The sequence below is a fragment of the Schistocerca americana genome, chromosome X (genome assembly GCF_021461395.2).
Source record: "Schistocerca americana isolate TAMUIC-IGC-003095 chromosome X, iqSchAmer2.1, whole genome shotgun sequence".
Taxonomy (NCBI): Eukaryota; Metazoa; Arthropoda; class Insecta; order Orthoptera; family Acrididae; genus Schistocerca; species Schistocerca americana.
Genome location: NC_060130.1, coordinates 674,495,388 through 674,515,234, shown reverse-complemented (window position 1 = coordinate 674,515,234; position 19,847 = coordinate 674,495,388). Strand labels below are relative to the sequence as shown.

Below are 19,847 nucleotides of genomic sequence, written 5' to 3'. Positions count from 1 at the left end.
CTTCCAGATGTCGCAGCACTGTGCGTGTTGTTATTTCTCTTGCTGCAAACAAGCCCATATATTGACTCGAGGTACGTAGGTACTTCAGAAAGTAAGTTAGACATGTCGTCCTACGCTGAGGCCATTGCGCAACAAGAGCGGCGCATTGTCAAACGAGAGTACATGTTCCGGGTTTCCTGTAGACACAGTTCTGCTGCGGTGCGGATAACAGGTGCATCACAGTGTTGAAGTAAAATGGCGCGGCAAGTGGAAATGTGCTCAAACTTTGAAATGCCTGGGTCAGTACAATTCTCGTAGCTAAATCTAAATTGCACACAAATTGATCATGGCGGAATACGGCCCATATGCAACGTCGCGTCCAGCCGCAGTGAAATGGCGCCAACAATTTGAGTAAGGTCGCACACACGTGTGTGACGTCATCGGAAAGGAATGCCATCGACATTCCACATCCATTACAAGGCGACAATGTCCAGCCTGCGAATGGCCTTCAATAAGTAATGCAACACAGCTTTTTCCCGGACAATTTCGGTTGAAAAAATGCAAAATTTTTTCAGGATAAAATTCAGTCGTCAGCTGCAAATATGTTTTTATTATATTTTACCGTTTTCAACTAATTAATCTGTCGTTTTCAGAAGACTACAAAATTAGCGATACTATAAATCCTTAGATCTTGGCTATACATATACGTGAATTATAAGAAGTCTATTAAAGAAACGTATTTCGTAGTGGTTTAGTAGATGTCAATATCGGCTTCACAGAAGCGTAAAGTCATGGTATATCCAGAAATGTAATTATTTTAAACACAGATGGACAATGTACAGTAACTGAATTACATCTAGGTATCTGTTGTGCTAGCAGCAAGGAACATTTATAAAAGTGTACATAAAAAACAATCATATACTATATATACGAGAGTTGCCCAGAAAGTAATGCGCCGCAATTTTTTTTCTCAGCCGAAAACAATGCTACGAATGCGAAATGTTACGTATGTATTATTTGAAGTCTCCTGAGTGAGCTCGCCAAGTTTGTCACTTCCGACAGATAGCGTAGCTGTGCGACAGTTTCATAATGGCGTCTGTAGGTGATGTACGTTACAAACAACGTGCCGTCATTGAATTTCTCACTGCGGGTAATATTCACAAACGCTTGTGCAAAGTCTATGGAGCACCTGCTGTCGACAGAAGTACAGTTAGTCGCTGGGCACAGAGGGTGAGGTCATCACGAGGCGGTTCGGCGGAGCTCCACGATTTGCTGCGATCGAGGGGACCATCCACGGCTGTCACACCTGACATGTTGCAGCGAGCTGACGTTGTCTGGGCCTTTAAAGGATGCCATTCGTGGAAGACATTTTGAGGACGATGAGGAGGTGATTCACACAGTGAAGCAGTGGCTCCGCCACCAGGACAAGGATTGGTACCTCCATGGCATACACGCCCTTGTGTCTCGCTGGAGTAAGGTCACAGAACGGGATGGAGATCACGTAGAGAAATAGGGTGTGTAGATAAAACGCCATTCTTTCGTGTGCGTAATTCTCATTATTCTCAATAAAGAACTGTTGAAGAAAACAATGCGGTGGATTACTTTCTGGGCAACCCTCGTAAATTTGTTGACATGCCTTAGCGTTAAGATTCTATGAAGAAGATATTGACAGCTGCTAAACCAATACTACGTTAGTTTCTGTGATATACTTACTACGCTTCACATAAATGTATAGCCAAAGTCTAAAGTAATATCCCTCGTTATGTAGGCTTCTAACGATGACAATTTGCCGAAACCGATAAAGCTTAATAAAAGTATATTTCCAACCGGCGACTGAATTTTGTCCTGAAGAAATATATGCTACAGCTGATGAAGATTACAGCCACGAATAAAGTAACACGGCGTTCGTTGTGGGAAACCGGAGAATATTCACAATTTAGCCCCCATAGTTTGATGGAGTTCCGACTGGTGGCGGCTCTATACGTAGTGCTTTTCAATCAGACAGCTTTCGTTGCGGTTCTTTTGCTAGAAAACCAGTGCATCGCAGATATTCATAGGGGCTTGCAGAATGTCTACGGAGATATGGCAGTAGACAAAAGCACGGTGAGTCGTTGGGCGAGGCGTCTGTCATTATCACAACAAGATTGCGCACTCCTGTCCGACCTCCGGCGTGTCGGCCGGCCGCACACAGCTGTGACTAATGCAATGTTGGACAGTGCGGACACTCTCATTCGACGTGATCGACGAATCACCGCCAAACACCTCGCTGCACAATTGGACGACTCTGTTAGTAACGCTGACACACTCGTCCGCCAGTTGGGGTATTTAAAGGTGTGTGCCTGCTGGGTTTCTCGCCTCCTAACAGAAGACCGTAATGTGCAACGAAGGACCATCTGCACGGAATTGCTTGCGCTTTACAAAGCTGGTCCTGACAATTTTTTGTCGAACATCTTTATAGACGATGAAACTTGGGTTCATGACTTCGAACCGGGAACAAAACGGCAATCAATGGAGTGGCGCGACAACAAATGGTTCAAATGGCTCTGAGCACTATGGGACTTAACATATGAGGTCACCAGTCTCCTAGAACTTAGAACTACTTAAACCTAACTAACCTAAGGACATCACACACATCCATGCCCGAGGCAGGATTCGAACCTGCGACTGCAGCGGTCGCTCGGCTCCAGACTGTAGCGCCTAGAACCGCACGGCCACTCCGGCCGGCTTGAAGAAACAACTTCCGCTTGTTCGTCGCCACAAAAATGGAAACGAACTTCTCTTTCTCCACAACGCAAGGCCTCAAACAAGTCTATGCACCCAAAAGGAGCACGCAAAACTTCAAGAGACTGTTCTTCCTCATCCACCCTACAGCCCGGATCTCGTATCTTCCGACTTCCATCTGTTCGTCTCAATGAAGGATGCACTCCGCGGAAAGCAGTACGTGGATGATGGGGAGGTTATTTATGCAGCAATATGTTGGCTCCGACGTCGACCAGTAGAGTAGTACCACGCGGGCACACAGGCTCCCCCTTTTAAGGTAACGTAAGATTATCGCACTGAACGGAGATTATTACAGAGACTTGATGACGATGTTAAAAGTAGTGTGACGTACCTGTGTCACTTTGGAGTGCAGTTACCTGGGCTGCCACAGTAATGTGTAACTTACTTTTTGAAGTTCCCTGGTACGTGAGATGGCTATATGACCCTGCACTGCCGAGCGAACAATACGTTCTCTGCGGCGCTAGCCACATGAGGCCGTTGAGATTCTGCATGACGTTGAATATGGCCTTGCTGAACCCGTCGATTCGATATTCGCATGACAGGTGTGGGATCCTGGCCAACGCGAGTAGCAATTTTGCGTAACTACAAACCGCAGTCTCAATAAGTCAGGATACTACGACTGTCAAATTTCGGTATGTGCTGGTAGACATATCACCTTACGCGTGGCACAACACGATCTTCTCATAAAAGATAAAACATTAAAATGCGATTTCTCCATGAGAAACCCGCTTACGTTATATACAGGCTTATTCGGAAAGTAAGGTACAATTGGCCGCAAAATGGAAACCACAGTGAAAATCAAAAATGTTTTATTTGTAAGAGTTAGCTACACCTTCCGGTTGCTTCTCTATATAGTCGCCGCCCTGGCTTAGACATCTGACGCAACGTTGTACCAACTTTCCAAAACCCTCGTCACAGAAGGCAGTCGCCTATGCTGTTTGCCAATTATCTGTGCTGGTCCGCAGCTCGTTGTCAGTGCCAAAATGTGGTCTTCATGAGAGCAGAGATGAAAATCATGGGGAGCCTAGTCCAGGATGCACCGTGGGTGATCAAACACTTCCCATCGAAAACGCTGCAGGAACGTCCTCATTAACCCTACAGTTTGCGGCCGAGAAATTGTCACAAAGAAGGAAATGCATGAAAGTTACGCTATGTGGGGTTGCCATGGAATCAGGAGAAATTTCTCAAGAGGCACACAAATTTCGTGGGAGTCACTATTTTGTAGGCATGTTTACGTTCTCTCTGTGCACTCATACTGAAAAGAGCGGCGTGACGCGATTGATGGGCATATTAGACATACTGTCCAACATATATGGGCGAAGTTTCGTTGGATTTTCACTGCAGTTTCCATTTAGCGACCGATCGGAGCTTACTTTCCGAATAACCTCGTATATGACGTTACTCCTACATACTATGTGCGTATCCAGGCATTTTGTAAGCTTTGTTGTTTGCCTTCTTCATGGTGTTGCAGTTTTAATGGCTAGCAATACATTTAATCCTTCACGAAATTTGTCACGGGTAACATACCCCGTTTTTGAACCCAACATCTCAGATCATGGCATCAGTACTAGAAATGCGAGTAATCGCCGGCCGAAGTGGCCGTGCGGTTAAAGGCGCTGCAGTCTGGAACCGCAAGACCGCTACGGTCGCAGGTTCGAATCCTGCCTCGGGCATGGATGTATGTGATGTCCTTAGGTTAGTTAGGTTTAACTAGTTCTAAGTTCTAGGGGACTAATGACCTCAGCAGTTGAGTCCCATAGTGCTCAGAGCCATTTTTTTTGCGAGTAATCTATACAAATATTTAAAATTAGTTACTTTGGTCTAGAAAGGTGTCCATCACTCAGGTACACACATTATAGAGTACCAACCGCCATAAAAAGTTTAGTTATTGGTAAAGTTCAGTTTCAGAGGCGTTTAATGAATTTATTAGTGGTCAACCCCCTTACTCCAATGAATAATTTCTTAGTAGAACTAGCTGATGTATACATTATTAATAATATGAAACAGCTTGAATGTTTCGTAAAATAAAGCTTTTGTACACCTTCGCAGCTGTAATGTAATCAGATAAGTAAGTATTCCAAATTGGTTTCTACTTGATGATGAGTGGCTATGTTACAGAGTTAAAAATTACCTTATGCACCCCAGTGTATATACATTCACATATCTGTGATAAGTTTGCTATTACCTCTTAAATTGAAATACGTGCCAACTCAAGTCTAATTTTAACTACATATTTCATATCAGTATCACAGGCATCAGATGAAGCTGCTAAATATTCCAGAGGACTTTGTCCCGTATTGAAAAGTACCCATCAAAGAAATTTCTCAAACCAATCTGCGCGAATGGCAGTGTATTTATATACTAACGAAATACGCACATAAACACGCGAATGTTATTCTCTTTGTAGACGGATGACGTGCGCGAAATTCCGCATATATCTGCTCCGCAAGCCACTGCACACTGTATTATGGATGACACCCTGTTGTAGTATTAACCCCTTATTGTCCCACTTCCTTCGCGTATGGGCTGAAAAAAAATGCTCTAATCTCTATTATTTTCGTGATGGCTACGTCAGATATATGATGAATGAAAAATAAAAGTGTTGAACAGTCTACCTCAGTTCCCGGGTTTTCCAAATTTACTCAACACGGTTTTGCGAGCACAGCGATGCCTGTTTTAAGTTGCTTGAGTATATGCAGTACATTTCTATAGGGGCTGTACTGACCAAAAACGCCTCTGAATTCCTTCGATACATGCTGCCATACCTGCTGAAAACGGACTTCAAACACCGGAGCAGTAGGACCTACGCTTGAATTGCTTCCGCTACCATTTTTCAATCTGTTTTCTTTATTGATGCACCATTCTTTCTCAGGACCCTTACAGCAGATCTTAGTCTCTACTGTTGATTTTACATCTTTGATCCATTTCATGTCGCTTCGTACTGCTGCCAGTTGGAATTTCAATGACGTTAGGCGCTTCAGCGGCTTACTATTTATACTGCAATCAGATTAGGTATGCGATTCTTTCAATTCTTTATACAGACTTAGGGATTCAGTTCTGCCAATGATACATACTCTACATACTGCAACTAATATGAATAGAAACGTACTAATGGTCAATGCACAATTAACCTGACAAAATAAATTCTCAAAGAAAATATTTCCAAGGCCACCAGCGAAATGTTGTGCAGACTCTTGCAGCACAACAACCAACCTAGTCTACTACTTGATTGATAGGTAACAGAGATTTAGTAATCGATATAACCAATAACTCAATATTAAGTCTTGATCACGGGAATTTACTCTTCGTAAGTCGGAGACATGTTGAGCCACCAATACTCGCGTTACTGACACCTACTAAGTAATGACGCCTAAAACTGCGCCAAGTTTACCATTTACTGATACCAAGAAGGTTTAGTCTGTCAGGGCGAGGCGCGGTAAGTAAAATACCAACAGAAAATGTATAGAAAAATGTAAGAATATTCTTAGACACAAAGATGGCGACTAGAGAAGGGATCATTAACACTTATTAACATTAATTACGGAGGTCACACACAATAAAAGTATTCATTCTCTGCGAATCTGTTTGTGAAAGGCAGGGGAGGAATATTCGATGGTGGCTGTTTAATTGAGAACAACCACTCCAGAACGATTCTTCCAACTCTTCCTGCTGCAGAGCAGAAATGACACAAAGCGCGAGCCCCGTGTAGAAAGAACGTCCTACAGCCTAGAACCAAGTGCGGATTTTGTCAAACTCTCCTCGGTTTTTGACATACTTTTCTCACCTATTACGCATGAACATTCGTCTGCCATCTAACATGTCCTTTGCTGGCAGATGTAACATTTTGCAGCACTTACACCTGTCGAAACACACTAACTCCACACCGCTTTAATGCGAAGCAGACAAGAAGGGGTATTCGCATTTAGAAACATTAAACATGACGTGACTGGAAGTCCTGACCTCCATTTACAAAGTTACATAACTCTGTAGGGATTTTCGGCAGAAAGTAGCTGAAGTAGAGCACGGACATGCCACCTCCACCGTCAGCATCGTAAGCTGACGAATGTCACGCGCTTAAACAGACGTCATACATACGTCAAATTTGTATCAACGAATTACGCTGAAAGACTGTCTACCTACCAAGCAGATCCAACATACGACCATATACGAGCATTCTGCTGATAATCAAAGCACGGTTAACTGGAGTAAACTTTCTCCGGAATCAATAATATTGCTTCAAGCTACCGAATATCCTAGAGCACTAAGTGTCAGATCTTGACGAAAATTCGCTTCGATGATACAAAAAATTAACCAGAAAGTTAAATCGTTCGCATAAAATATTGGTGCAGTGATATAATCGTGTGCTTAGTGTAAACTTATTTGGCAAGGAACAGGGATGTGGTCACCGGCAATGGTTGATATATTCTTTCCTTTCACTGTTTATTGTTTTACGATACATTCCAGGTCTGAAATGAGGGAGACAGTACCACAGATCATCTCTGCCCCATCAGTGGAATTGCCTACAACAAAAGCGATACATTCGCACAGGCTTCTAACGACGAGTGTAATTTCCTATCGATACCTATGAGTTCACGTTTCTACAACAGCCTACTTTGATTCACTTTGTCAGTCTCTTGGTATTTACGTTTTGTAATTAATTTCTTATCTTCCATCTGTGGATGAAGGGAACCCCATGCATACGTGGGCGATCTTTACGGAATCCACCTATATTTGAATTACTTGCATCCACAGTCCTAAAGAATTTTGTGAATGCAGTAATTGAATGTATTACGATGTTATTAAATGCATTTCTTTCCGATCATAGTTTCGGCTATTGTGCCATTCCTACGCAATATTTCACTATGAAGCGCGTCAAGGTACATTCATTTCTCTTAAAGTCGTTATTCCCGTGTCAAGAATATTCATTTATTCCGTGCCATTTGAACAATAACACAGGATTCCTCAGCATCTACACGAAATGGCGTTGCACTACATGTAATAATTCATGACAATACTACACTTCCATTTATCACTGCGCCTGTATCAGGCGTGATAGCTGGCATAATAGCCGAAGTCGCGATCGTAAAGAAATACATTTGATAACAGTCAAGTGGAAAAAGTTGAATGCCCGGAATACATCCAGTTGTTCTTCTCTGCGGTCCTCTATTACTCCCGCCTTACGCTCTTAGTATGCATCTTATTCTTTTACAACGGGATCTTTTCTTCCCACTCATGTTTATTAGACACAACGACCTTGATTTTACGAACCTTCCACGGCTCAAATTTAATATAGTTCTTCTAATATTATATGCTGTCATACTCAAACACTTTCCCGTGCACGATTTCCTGTTTGGTTCATTGAACTGTTTATCCCCAATCTTAGCTCGAAGCTTCAAGTATCTGATAGGTTTGCCATTTGATTCCATATGCATCGTCCTCAGTACTACTGACCAAGATGCGCAACGCACTTGACGCTGTTTCTTTAGACTCTGTGTAGGGATCCGCTTTTTACTCCGTGTCCAGATCCATTTTTCGCTTACCTGTTTTTTTTTCTCTAGGAAGTGTTTCTTCTCTTGCCTAGATTCCTACGTACAACGTTTTGCACGAACGTTCCATTCGACATCCATGTTAAGTTTAATTTGATGTATGTGCTTCAACATCCTGTGTCGGTGTGATGACGACGGCGGTTCAGATCTCTGTATTTAGGTTTTTCACTGTTTTCCTAAATCGCTTAAGGTAAATGCCTTCGGAAAGGACACGGCCTATTTCCTTCCTCATCACTCCCCCGCTCCGAGCTTGTACTTAGGCCCGGCGGACATAAAATCTTGTTCTACTTCCTTACGACACTACGTCTAATATTTTTTCTTCTAATAACTGTGTTTTGTGAGTGTCCTCCAATTCATATATAATAATTCTATAGGTTCTCTCCTCAGTTAAGAAAAATAAAGGAACGATTATCGATTTGAAAGTTCCGTCGACGTACTCAGAGGCGAAATATTAGTTCGCATAGAACGAGAATGGGGAAGGAAAGATAGTTCGGCGTTCATTTAAGCAACGAACCCCAAATCACCTGAAGTAGTTTACGGAAAGCAGGGAAAAACTACATCGTATAACTGATCAAGGATCTGAAGCGCCTTCTGCTCCATTGTGCTAATCAGAGCACAACTTTCGGAAACGCACATGCTTAACAAGCAGGAGTGCAGCAGACACCAACTATGTTCGTTAATCATTTTTCGCACGATGACTTTCGTAAACAATAAAATATCAGTTTCCTTCACCAGTCCAGCAGCGCCTTGTCAAACTGCCTAGAAGCAAGGGCTAATATCGGAACTCCATCGAGTCATTTAATTTTAAACGATTACAGGTGGCGACGTGTAGAGAAGTAATGGATTTGCACAGACCAGTGATTCAGCAATTGCTCCTGCAGATATCGATACTGCATCTGACCAACAGGCGACTCCGTGTGTGTTGTTGTTGATGATGACGATGATGTTTGGTTTGTGGGGCGATGACTGGGTGTTGTGTGATGTCCTTAGGTTAGTTAGGTTTAAGTAGTTCTAAGTTCTAGGGGACTGATGACCATAGATGTTAAGTCCCATAGTGCTCAGAGCCGTTTGAACCGTTTGTGGGGCGCTCAACTGTGTAGTCATCAGCGCCCGTACAAAGTCCCAATTTTTACACAGTCCAATCTAGCCACTGCCACGGATGATGACAGTTCAGTGCTGTGAATAAGCATGTTACACTGGTCGCCAAGTTTTCAGACTTTTACACGTGTAGGTTCAAACATATGGCCGCTAACTGCTTTTAGTTTCCGTGAAGTAATATTTAGTCTCGTAGTCTAGAAGAGAGTGTATCATTTCCAAGAGAAATTTTAAGTGGACAATGGTAACGCGACACTAAGCAAACTATAATTCAAGAAGTCCGAGTGCTTTGTGCTCATTTTGTTAATGACGCGTAATTTTAGTACTAGGAGGACGTCTCCTGTTAACTTAGGACAACTCTGCAGTGATGCATGCGCTGCTCATTGTTACACCTCGGTTTGCTCTCCGTGGATAAAGGTTAAGGTTAGATTTCAGTGCGATCTCTGGCCTCTCCACTGCTTAGAAGAACTCCTAAAATTATTTAAAGAAATCTGACAATTCTGTAATTAATATGGCCACCAGAATGTTATCTATGTTTTGGAATATTATATAGTTTTTAAAGGAGGAAAATAAATTTCTTTAAGTATACGCTTCTTTTCGACTCTGAGTAACAAGCATGAGGGCAAAGTTGCTAGGTCTCCTTAGGCTCCTGCAGGGAACGACAAATGCTTAAGCTTAGCCATATTGTTTTCTGTGTCACTCTGGTAAGCTGAATTTCAAATAACAACGGCTCAATGAAGAATAAATGACTCATACAAAAGCAGGATATTCAGTGCTGAATATTGTGTTTTCCCTGTCCATCCACGGCTATTTACTAATAAATTTCTGCAGGAATGAAATACAGAAGCATAGGATGATATCCACTACTACCTCAAAGTTGGAAAAAAAGATTAATGATGAATTTAGTTACTATATTTATGTACGTTCTAAAGTATTTTATACGTACATTGCACCATCTAATTATAGACAAAAATTTCCTAAACCTACTCAGGAATCTTTTGCTACGCATCGTATGTAATTGCAGAAAGTTCCCCGAATACCACTTACTGTGTGATATGTGACATAAATATTTACTTCATTAAATATGTTCTTCTGCTATTTTGTTAAGTACAATCGTCGCGGAAGATCAGTAATTTTTTGCGTTGCTACTCCCATTAGTATAAACTAAGCGTTTCCATAAAAACAGACGCTTCCATAATCTTCAATCAAACCATTTTTTTTATTTTTTAGAACCCTTATTAGTTTACAATGATGAGAGAAGTAGCTCAAAAATTTACTGGTTTTCCACGACGGGTATACTGTACCGAATAGCATGTGAATATGTGTAATGAAGTCAATATTTCAGTCTCTTTATTTGTCGCATCAACAAAAAGATTCTTACATTCTCAATCATTAAAACAAATGTCCGCCCAAGTCCATGAGTTGCCACATCTGAGCGAATTCTCCAATACTGCGACCAGCAACTTGTGTGTAAAAGTAAATGAGAGACAGTGAGAGTATGGATCATCGCTCCACGAATTCAGCAATGGAGCCTTGCAGCGTATGACTTCTCTTAATATAACTGGAAACAGAATCATAATTTAAAAATAAAATGAATGAAGCATTGTATTTTAGTTTTAGCTTGTATTATAACCCCGCCATTTCTTTTTGTGTCACGCAACTGAAACGTCACAGAGAAAAGTAATAACAGAATATAATTACCAAAGCATCGGAAAACTCGTGTATCAAAACGAAATGAAACTCTTCGCTTCTCTTTGTTGTTGTTATTGTTCAATTGCTCCACTTGCACAATCAGCTGCTGTACGCAAGTGCTGCAACAGGCTTACTCGCCTTCTCCGATCCACGCACGAGTTATTCGTGCCCTTTACAAACAATCTTAGTCCGATACATGAAGGTATGAAGAGCTTCTCTGCGACTAAACTGATCCTCGGGGGTCTCAGTGCACTTAAAGATGTTAGTCTCTGTGCGAGTATCAAACTTCCCGTACTCACCTAACACTAGCCACTGTTAAAGCACATAAGCACACTATTTGCGATGCAGTAGCAATGATGTTGATGGTACGTAATCGTTATTATGACTATGCTGAAACTCAGCTATTTTGTAACGTGTTCCATAGCACAAACAAGCCGCAACAATACTTCTGAACAAGTATTAGACGAACCAGCGACAAGGGCGCATGTATAGTTAAACCCCATGGCTAAATGGCAGTTCCACACAGATCATTTACATGCCACAGCTGTTAATTAGGTGGCATAATTAACTCACATGGCCGAACTAACTTCTTAAAAGTGTATAGAAAATATGAGAGATGGCCTACCATCTTAAAATTCCTCAACTGCTTCGATACCGCTTAAATGATTATTTTATCTGTAGAATGTAGAGAAAATTTAAAGGTGTAAACAGGAAAGAAGTATACGCATTATACAAAATCTCTCGACGTCAGAGGAAAGCGTTTGACACGGTACCTCACGGTAGAGTGTTGACGAAGGTCCGAGTATAACGATTATGTTCCCAGATATGTGACTCGAAGACTTCATAAGTAATCAAATCAACCAGTATGTTGTCGTAGACGGCGAGTGTTCATCAGAAACTAGGGTATAGTTAGGAGTGCCCCAAGAAAGGGAGATAGGTTCGCTCTAATTCTCTATATACATAAATGACCTGACGGACAGGGTGAGCAGCAACTTAGGCTACTTGTTGATGAAGCTGTGGCGCACGGGAAGGTGTCGTCGTTGAGTGACTGCAGGAGGATACAAGAGGACTTAGACAGAATTTCTAGTAGGTGTGATGAATGGCAGCTTGCGCTAAGTGAAGAGAAACGTAAGTTAACGCGTATGCGCAGGAAAAACAATCCAGTGACGTTCGATTACAGCATCGGCAGTGTGCTGCTTGACGCAGTCGCATCGATTAGATGTCTAGGAGTAACGCTGCAAAGCGTTATGAATGGAACGAGCATATCAGATTGGTAGTAGGGAAGGCGAGTGGCGGGCTTAATTTTATTCGAAGAATTTTTGGGAAGTGTAGCTCGTACATAAAGGAGATGGCGTATACAACACGATTTCGACCCATTCTTGAGTACTGCTCGAGTGTTTGGGACCCCCACCTTGTCGTATTAAAGAAAGATATCGAAGCATTTCAGAGGCGTGTTGCTAGATCTGTTACCGATGGGTTCGATCAGCACCAAGTATTACGGAGATGCTTCGTAAACTAAAATGGGTATCCCTACAGGAAAGGCGACGTTCTTTTCGCGAGGCTCTACTGAGGGATTTTAGAGCACTGGGATTTAAGGACGACTGACGTCAACGTACATTTCGCGGATGGGCCACGAAGATGTGATTAGAGAAATTAGGGGTTTTACAGACAGTTATAGACAGTCGCTTTTTCCTCGCTCTATTTCCGAGTCTAATACGAAAGGAAATGATTTGTAGCGGTACGTGGTACCCTCCACCATGGACCACACAGTGGCTTGCGGAGTAGGTATGTGGATGTACACGTAGATTCAGTTGCTTTAAATGACGCAAGCTAACAGTGAATCATCTAGGATGGCTTTGCCAAATTAATAGTTACCGTGTCAATTAGCCAATCCTACACTTGTTAATACTTGGAACACGCCTGTTTATGTATAGAACAGAGAAGCGGGTTGTCAGCGATATCCCTGTATCAGAATGTGTAATTCGTATCCTCGATATTTTTATCACCTTCTTGCCAAATATTAAGTACAATAAAGTTAACTGTTGTAGTCGCCGGAACGTAAAACTACTAAGTATTAATATTATTTCATTCGACGTCAACTGCACAACACTCAAATAAAACAACACATCGAGTATCCTGACACTGTATTGGCTTTCACGGCCGTTGCCAGTTTCTATAAAATTTTGGCGGAGACCACTTGCAGTATTAGTCGACAACCTGACGATGCGGTTGCATATCAGATAAAAGTTGCTGAAGCTGTATTAATGTCTTTGGCGTGAAAATATAGTTTTCTTCCACATAAACGAAGAAGGATGCAAATAAGAAATTCCTAAGCAAAGCAGGTAAAAATTTACTTGTAATTTTATTCCTTGAGACAATAATGTGGAAACTTTTCTTCCTGTAAAAGTCGTTCATAAATGGTAATAACTGGAAGTTTTTATTCTAAATAAATTTTAATAGCTGCGACTGGCGCTTATGTTCTATTGACACAATTTTTAATTTAATGTAACGGAGCGAATATATCTGCCGAGTTAATCGTTGTTCGCTGTCAACTTGGTTTCACACGGCTTATTGTTAAAGGAGGACAGGGGAGGACAGAGAGCGAGAGGGGGCGACAGGAGTTTGGAACATTCTACATTTCTGTTTTTAGACCACCTAGAACTTTCTTAACGACGCATTTAATGTGAACTTTAGTTCATTCTCCGTTGTTAACAACAACAATTAAACTGCGAGCTACTACTGTCAGCCCTGCACAGAACAGCGCCTTTGCAACTGTTTCAGATGACTGCGCAAAACAATGCATCCAGAGAAAAATATGTGTCTTTCATGCCAAAGACAACCAACTCCTCTACCAAACGAAAGAACTTTACTTTCACGATTTCTCATTTACAATTCGCTTATCCCACAACTGCATAAAATTGACTATTCAGAAGGATAAAACTGGTGCACAGGTGGATATTTATACTTTTAATCAAGTTTCTGTGTCCACCTGAAATCATTATATTTTTTTGTATTAAATAAAATTGTGCACCTCACGTGAAAATTTTTTCATCTTGCGAAAATCTCAGCAAACATTCAATCACTAATTTTCATGAAGAAGCTAAATATATTCATCAAGCACAAATTATGAGGCGCACACACGATGAAGCTGCGGAGGTTTCGAGAGTAGTAGTTGTCTCACTCTGCACCTGTGAAGAAAACAATGTGATAAAACTACTGGTGCCTAGCAACAATTAAACATTAACCTGCGATTTAGGAGTGAGCGTTGTATAGCGAAAGTAAAAGTACTATACGTGGAATCTTTAGAGCTACGGCCATTGAAAACAACCAGAACCATCAAACTATTCTGTATTACACTCATCTGTTACATCTTCTGCAAGATGCCAAAAGACAGGGGGCGCAGTTATATGTTCGGGTCGCAATATGTCAAAAAGAAATCACTAGAAGTAGACATATTGAAATAATAATCACAGTCTCACGTAGGTGCACTAAATCAGAACGATTGTAACGGAAAGTATAAGTCAGTCACAACTTGATTTTACATCTTTTTACTTGAAAACCTCTGTTGCTAGTTTCGAATTCTAATTAATTCACCTTAACAGGGGTTACACACTTATTTCGTCAAAAAGTCTCATGCTGCTTGTTTCACATACGTGACTAACAAACTTAGTAAATAGTCGCTGACCATGAATTTGGTAAATTCCAAACGAGTAAAGGTATTTTTTACATAAAGTTACTTACAACCAAATTATGGCTGATTGCTGCTATCTATATAAAATTTTTTGTATTCCATAAGTAACGTTTCTCTACAAATGCTGTTATTTTACAAAATAGCAGTACTAATTGCGGTTTGGATTGCAGATTTCAGCGAGTGACTATAAGTAAATCTAGACTGTAGTGTAAAACACATTTTTCTTTAACCTTAGAAAATTAATTCAATATAACTGATTTTTGTTCGGCTAATACTTCCTTGAACTCTCTGCAAATACTCAAAAAGACTAAATTGCAGAGCTTAACTGAAGTAAACATGGGTCACATTTTGCAAAAGCACATTTCTAACGAATGAAATTTGTAATGCGCCGGTCCCGGTAAATACCTCAATTCAGACCTGACATTTACAGCAGCTGACGCGCACGTAACTGCGCCACTCTTAATAATCGGATCACGCACGTCATACAGTTGGAAATGACATATACCCTTTTGCTTAAAGAGAGATGACTTCCGTCGTTTTAAATCTATATTCTTTGAAATTTCAGGAACAACGAACACACGGTAGAATGCTAAAAGGCTTCAGCACAGAATTGGAAATATGTTTAATTGAAGGCTCAAAATTTACTCTTATACATGTTTCTTTCTCATCTGACCAATAAGCTATTGTGAAAATAAACTACGGTATAACTTAAAAATAACCGTCTCAGAAGGCGCATAAAATAATATAACGACTAAGCAAAAAAGCCTCCAGACAAAAGTCAGGGGAAAGGCTCGCTTACGCAATTAAGAATGCGCCCTCGGTTTATTGCGAGCGCGCAGTTTATTTAGAGCACACTCAGGAATCGCTTGCGAATGATACACCGTTACACAGCTATATCTGTACCAGGGCAGCACGTAATTTGGCGCTGAGCACACTCGATATCTGTATCAGTTGTCGTTAATGACTGAATAGATACCAACTCTCAAAGTCATAAAATCGTGTACTTACTATGAGTGTCAAATTTTCGTATAATTGTCTCGATGATTGTAGTTCGTGGAGCGACGTGTCCTCTTCGAACTGGCATTGCTGAATCTACTTGTTCAATACAAAACCAATGTTTACCGCGTAAAAAATACAAAGCTCAACACCACACACACACGATTTGGTATTTTAGGTTTTCACTCGACTGCTCGAGGGTCTCCGAATGACTAAGCACGAAAGCGGGTTATCTACATTTTAAGTTCTAGTTTAAGCAGCTGCCGTTACCCTAAATCGAAAATTGAAACGAAAATGTGAAAGAGTTACTACGCGACTAGAGAGCGGAGCATCGGCCGACCTACTGCGTAGGCGGACGCCGGCACACTGCGCGTCGCCGTCGGTAGCCGCGGCGGAGGGGGCCGGGGCCTGCGCAGCCTGGCGCAGGGGGCGCTACCAGTCAAATGCGCCCAACGCAGCCAACACGGCGAGCGGCTAGCGTAAGCAAATGATGAGGCGCCCAAGCCACGGCTGCCCACAACTAACATTCTGTCGTGTCGAGTGTTCTGTGTAGCAACAGCTATAGCATTCTCATGTAGAAACTTCCAGCTTTTTTTGTCTGTTTTGCGGTCGAATTGAAAATTTTCATGTCGACTGGGGCATAACGCCAAACTTGTTCTGACGTTTCAAAATATTTCAGATGCAGAAACGTGCACGTGCAACGACAGTGTGACGCTGACTGGTGCAGCAACTACGAACAAGAACACGAAACAATTACAAATTACCTGCTGCAACTACACTGCTGAGGAGTTTACTACTGTCTGTGACACGTAGTTTGCGTTGTACACTGTATTTAGCTGCCTTTATAATTATGAATATCAGCAGCAACAGGAGTATAGCAAAAGACTATAGGAAGTTTCAAATTAGAGAACCGTTAAATGGGTGAGTAGAAACAATGGGATGAATAGAATCGAAACTTCTAAAAAAGTTTTATGTTTTCGTGTCAGAAGGAAACATGGGAGCATCATTAAAAGGTTGGTTTGTCCACCTTGGTACTGAACCAGTTTAACAGGGAGATTATGAATTTCAAAGCTGACGACACTGTCAATACACGTTTTGATCACTATATAACAAACATCGGAAGTGTTACTGAATGTGCTTACTGCGAACTTTAATTGTAATTACAAATATAAATTCTGTTGTTTTAATAGTGCACGGTAAGCAGATTTGCAATCCCGCTTCGTTAACCAAAAGTTCAGTTTTAAAATATACTTTAGTCTGTCTTGTCTTCCGACTAATTGAAAATGAAGGGTTCTGTTCTCAGAACTTTTGGGGTGAATAGAAACAGTGATAGAGTTTCTTCAGAAGAAGACAAAGAATTTGACGGAAATGAAGCATCTGGCACTGTTCTCAACCCAGGACATTAGGTAGTGATTAAAGTATATGGAAAAGTAGGCAGTCATTTAGATCGTGTGGATGCACAATTTTTTATTTAGAAGGCCAACGTTATGTTGATATTTTATTGAAAAAAGGCCGATTAGACGCGTTTATTTTAACAGATGAGTCATTTTTTTAGTCAAGGAGACGTTCAAAAGCTCTTCGTTACTTCTGGGGTACGACTTGAGATTGAGACATGGTTTTTAAACATGATGTCACTGACTTAAGGTGTAAACAAAACGGCCCAGTTCATCAATTTCATGTTAAAATAAAGTAATTAGAGATATGACAATTTTTATTTGGAAAACAGAACAAAAAGTATAATTCATGCAACATTTTTTTTTACTTTTTCTATCAAATAAAACTATGCTGAACCAGATCAAATTTCTTTGTTATTCTTCTAAATCAAGAACAGATTCTGACATAGCCCTATTCATCCCTAAGAGCCGGCCGCTGTGACCGAGCGGCTCTAGGCCCTTCAGTCCGTAACAGCGCTGCTGCTACGGTCGTAGGTTCGAATCCTGCCTCGGCCATGGATGTGTGTGATGTGCTTAGGTTAGTTAGGTTTAAGTAGTTCTAAGTTCTAGGGGACTGATGACCACAGATGTTCAGTCCCGTAGTGCTTAGAGCCATTTGAGGCATCCCTAAGACCAATAAATAGGAAATAATAATGAGATTAACACTACTTTTTCTGTTGACCCCTCTTTTACCGGAGTGAATAGAAAGATAAAGTTTTTTACTTTTTACGATATACAATCACGAGGTAAAGCCCAAAACTAATTACAAATATAAATACAATACCTATAATCTCACATAATTTTGATTTTCATGTTTCTTTTTAAAAATATCATTTTTATCTTTTGAAGTTCAAAAGTGTTTCTATTCACTCAATTTTATAGTAATTACAATTAGGTTGTGACGGATCGAACCTACAAAGGAAGCCGGGATTCGAGAGTTTCCCAGTAGTTGCTACACTGGCAGGATCTTCTCGTTGCGCATCTGACTCAGGAATACCGGTAGGAATTTGAGACTATGCTTCTTACACTTCATCGATGACGGGGGCTATTATCACCTGAAAGTAAATCGTTGGACTTCTAAGCTTTATTTAGCACAATCTTACGAACAAACACGAGATTGTGTCTGGGCGCACGAAAATTCTTCAAATGGTTCAAATGGCTCTGAGCACTATGCGACTTAACTTCTGAGATCATCAGTCGCCTAGAACTTAGAACTAATTAAACCTAACTAACCTAAGGACATCACACACATCCATGCCCGAGGCAGGATTCGAACCTGCGACCGTAGCGGTCGCTCGGTTCCAGACTGTAGCGCCTAGAACCGCACGGCCACTCCGGCCGGCACGAAAATTCTTGTTCACGCATTTCAGTGCTGGAAGTATTAACCTTTTCGCTATGGTGAACTTCTGTAGAACTTCTGTGTCGTTCAGTCGGTGGACTGCAGCAGTCGAGTGCGGCCCAGCCGGTGGACTGATGTTTCAGTTCCGCTTCGCATCACTACGCTCGACTTGTCTGGAAGTTTGACTTACCTGTGCGCATCACTAGCGGGTTTGTTCAATGTCTGTAGTTGACAAGTGTCACTAGATGGCAGTTGCATTCAGTTACAAAATGTTGGTTTCGCTTCAGTTGACTGCTCATTTCCGGCCACGTTTCGAATCTGAAGTGACGTGCTGTTAACCTCAGTTTGTACTAGAAGTGATGTGGCAGATAAGCGATATACTGTGGAGGACGCTCTTTCTCTCATACCGGGTAGTGACTCTGAACCATCGTCCGAATCTGACGACGAACATGAAACACCTATTGTGGCTTCCTCTACATCAGGTACACGTGCTACTCCAGCTGTTCCAGTGACATCCCCAGACTTGGATTTGTGCACAGACATGACACACAATATCAAAAACATGTGTGATTTGTATAAATATTTTCCCGAATAAATATTCAATAAAATGTCCAATAATTGTGATACACTACGAGCGTGAAAGCAGGACAGAGTGGCGCCGCGGGCAGCGTGAAAAATGCGCCGTACAGCTAGCACGGCCGGGCGGGAGTCGCGCTCGCCCACAGCGCACGACGCAACCATCACGTGAAAGGGTACAGAAGTCGTCGAGTATATACCATCATAGACGGGCTATCAGCTTAGTATTGCATGGATCATGTGCATGATATATGTCAAATAAGGAAGTTTAACAGTTTATATCTGGACGCTAGGTATGTTACATCTCGGCGGCGCGTTATTGACGAAAGCTAGATGTAATAATTTGCCTACTAGGAGTTAAAGAGAAACACAGATGCTGTTATGCAATTCAGACGACGATGCTGATGGCAATCAAAGTAAACCTGAGGTTTTGTCCAACACTGCCTCATAACCGAGACTTTGTAGACGTCGTTTTTACCTATTTTTCTATTTTTGTGTGATTCCAAGGAATACTTTTTAGCTTGTCAAATACTTGAAATTTCTGTTTAACGCTGTTTTCTTAAGGTTTCCCTGCATTACAGCTGTTACTTTCTGTTACAAACAGTAAAAAAAAAAAATGCACACGTCAAAAAAAGTTTTACATCGCCCCGGTTTTGAGAGTTCCGGAAACTTACAGAAAATTAGAATAGAGATCAACATAAACATCATTTCCACCCTTT

The 19,847-nt window shown here is 41.4% G+C and overlaps 1 protein-coding gene across 1 annotated transcript in view; it reads right to left on the bottom strand.

Moving 5' to 3' along the window:
* LOC124555552 (potassium voltage-gated channel subfamily H member 2-like) overlaps nt 1-16,135 on the bottom strand; it is a 1,273,976-nt gene extending 1,257,841 nt beyond the window's left edge. The window contains exon 1 of the mRNA XM_047129507.1: nt 15,793-16,135. Within this exon, the coding sequence (XP_046985463.1) occupies nt 15,793-15,868 (76 nt within the window). The 5' untranslated portion in view covers nt 15,869-16,135. The remainder of the gene's footprint in view (nt 1-15,792) is intronic.
* Between the last annotated feature and the right edge of the window lie 3,712 nt (nt 16,136-19,847).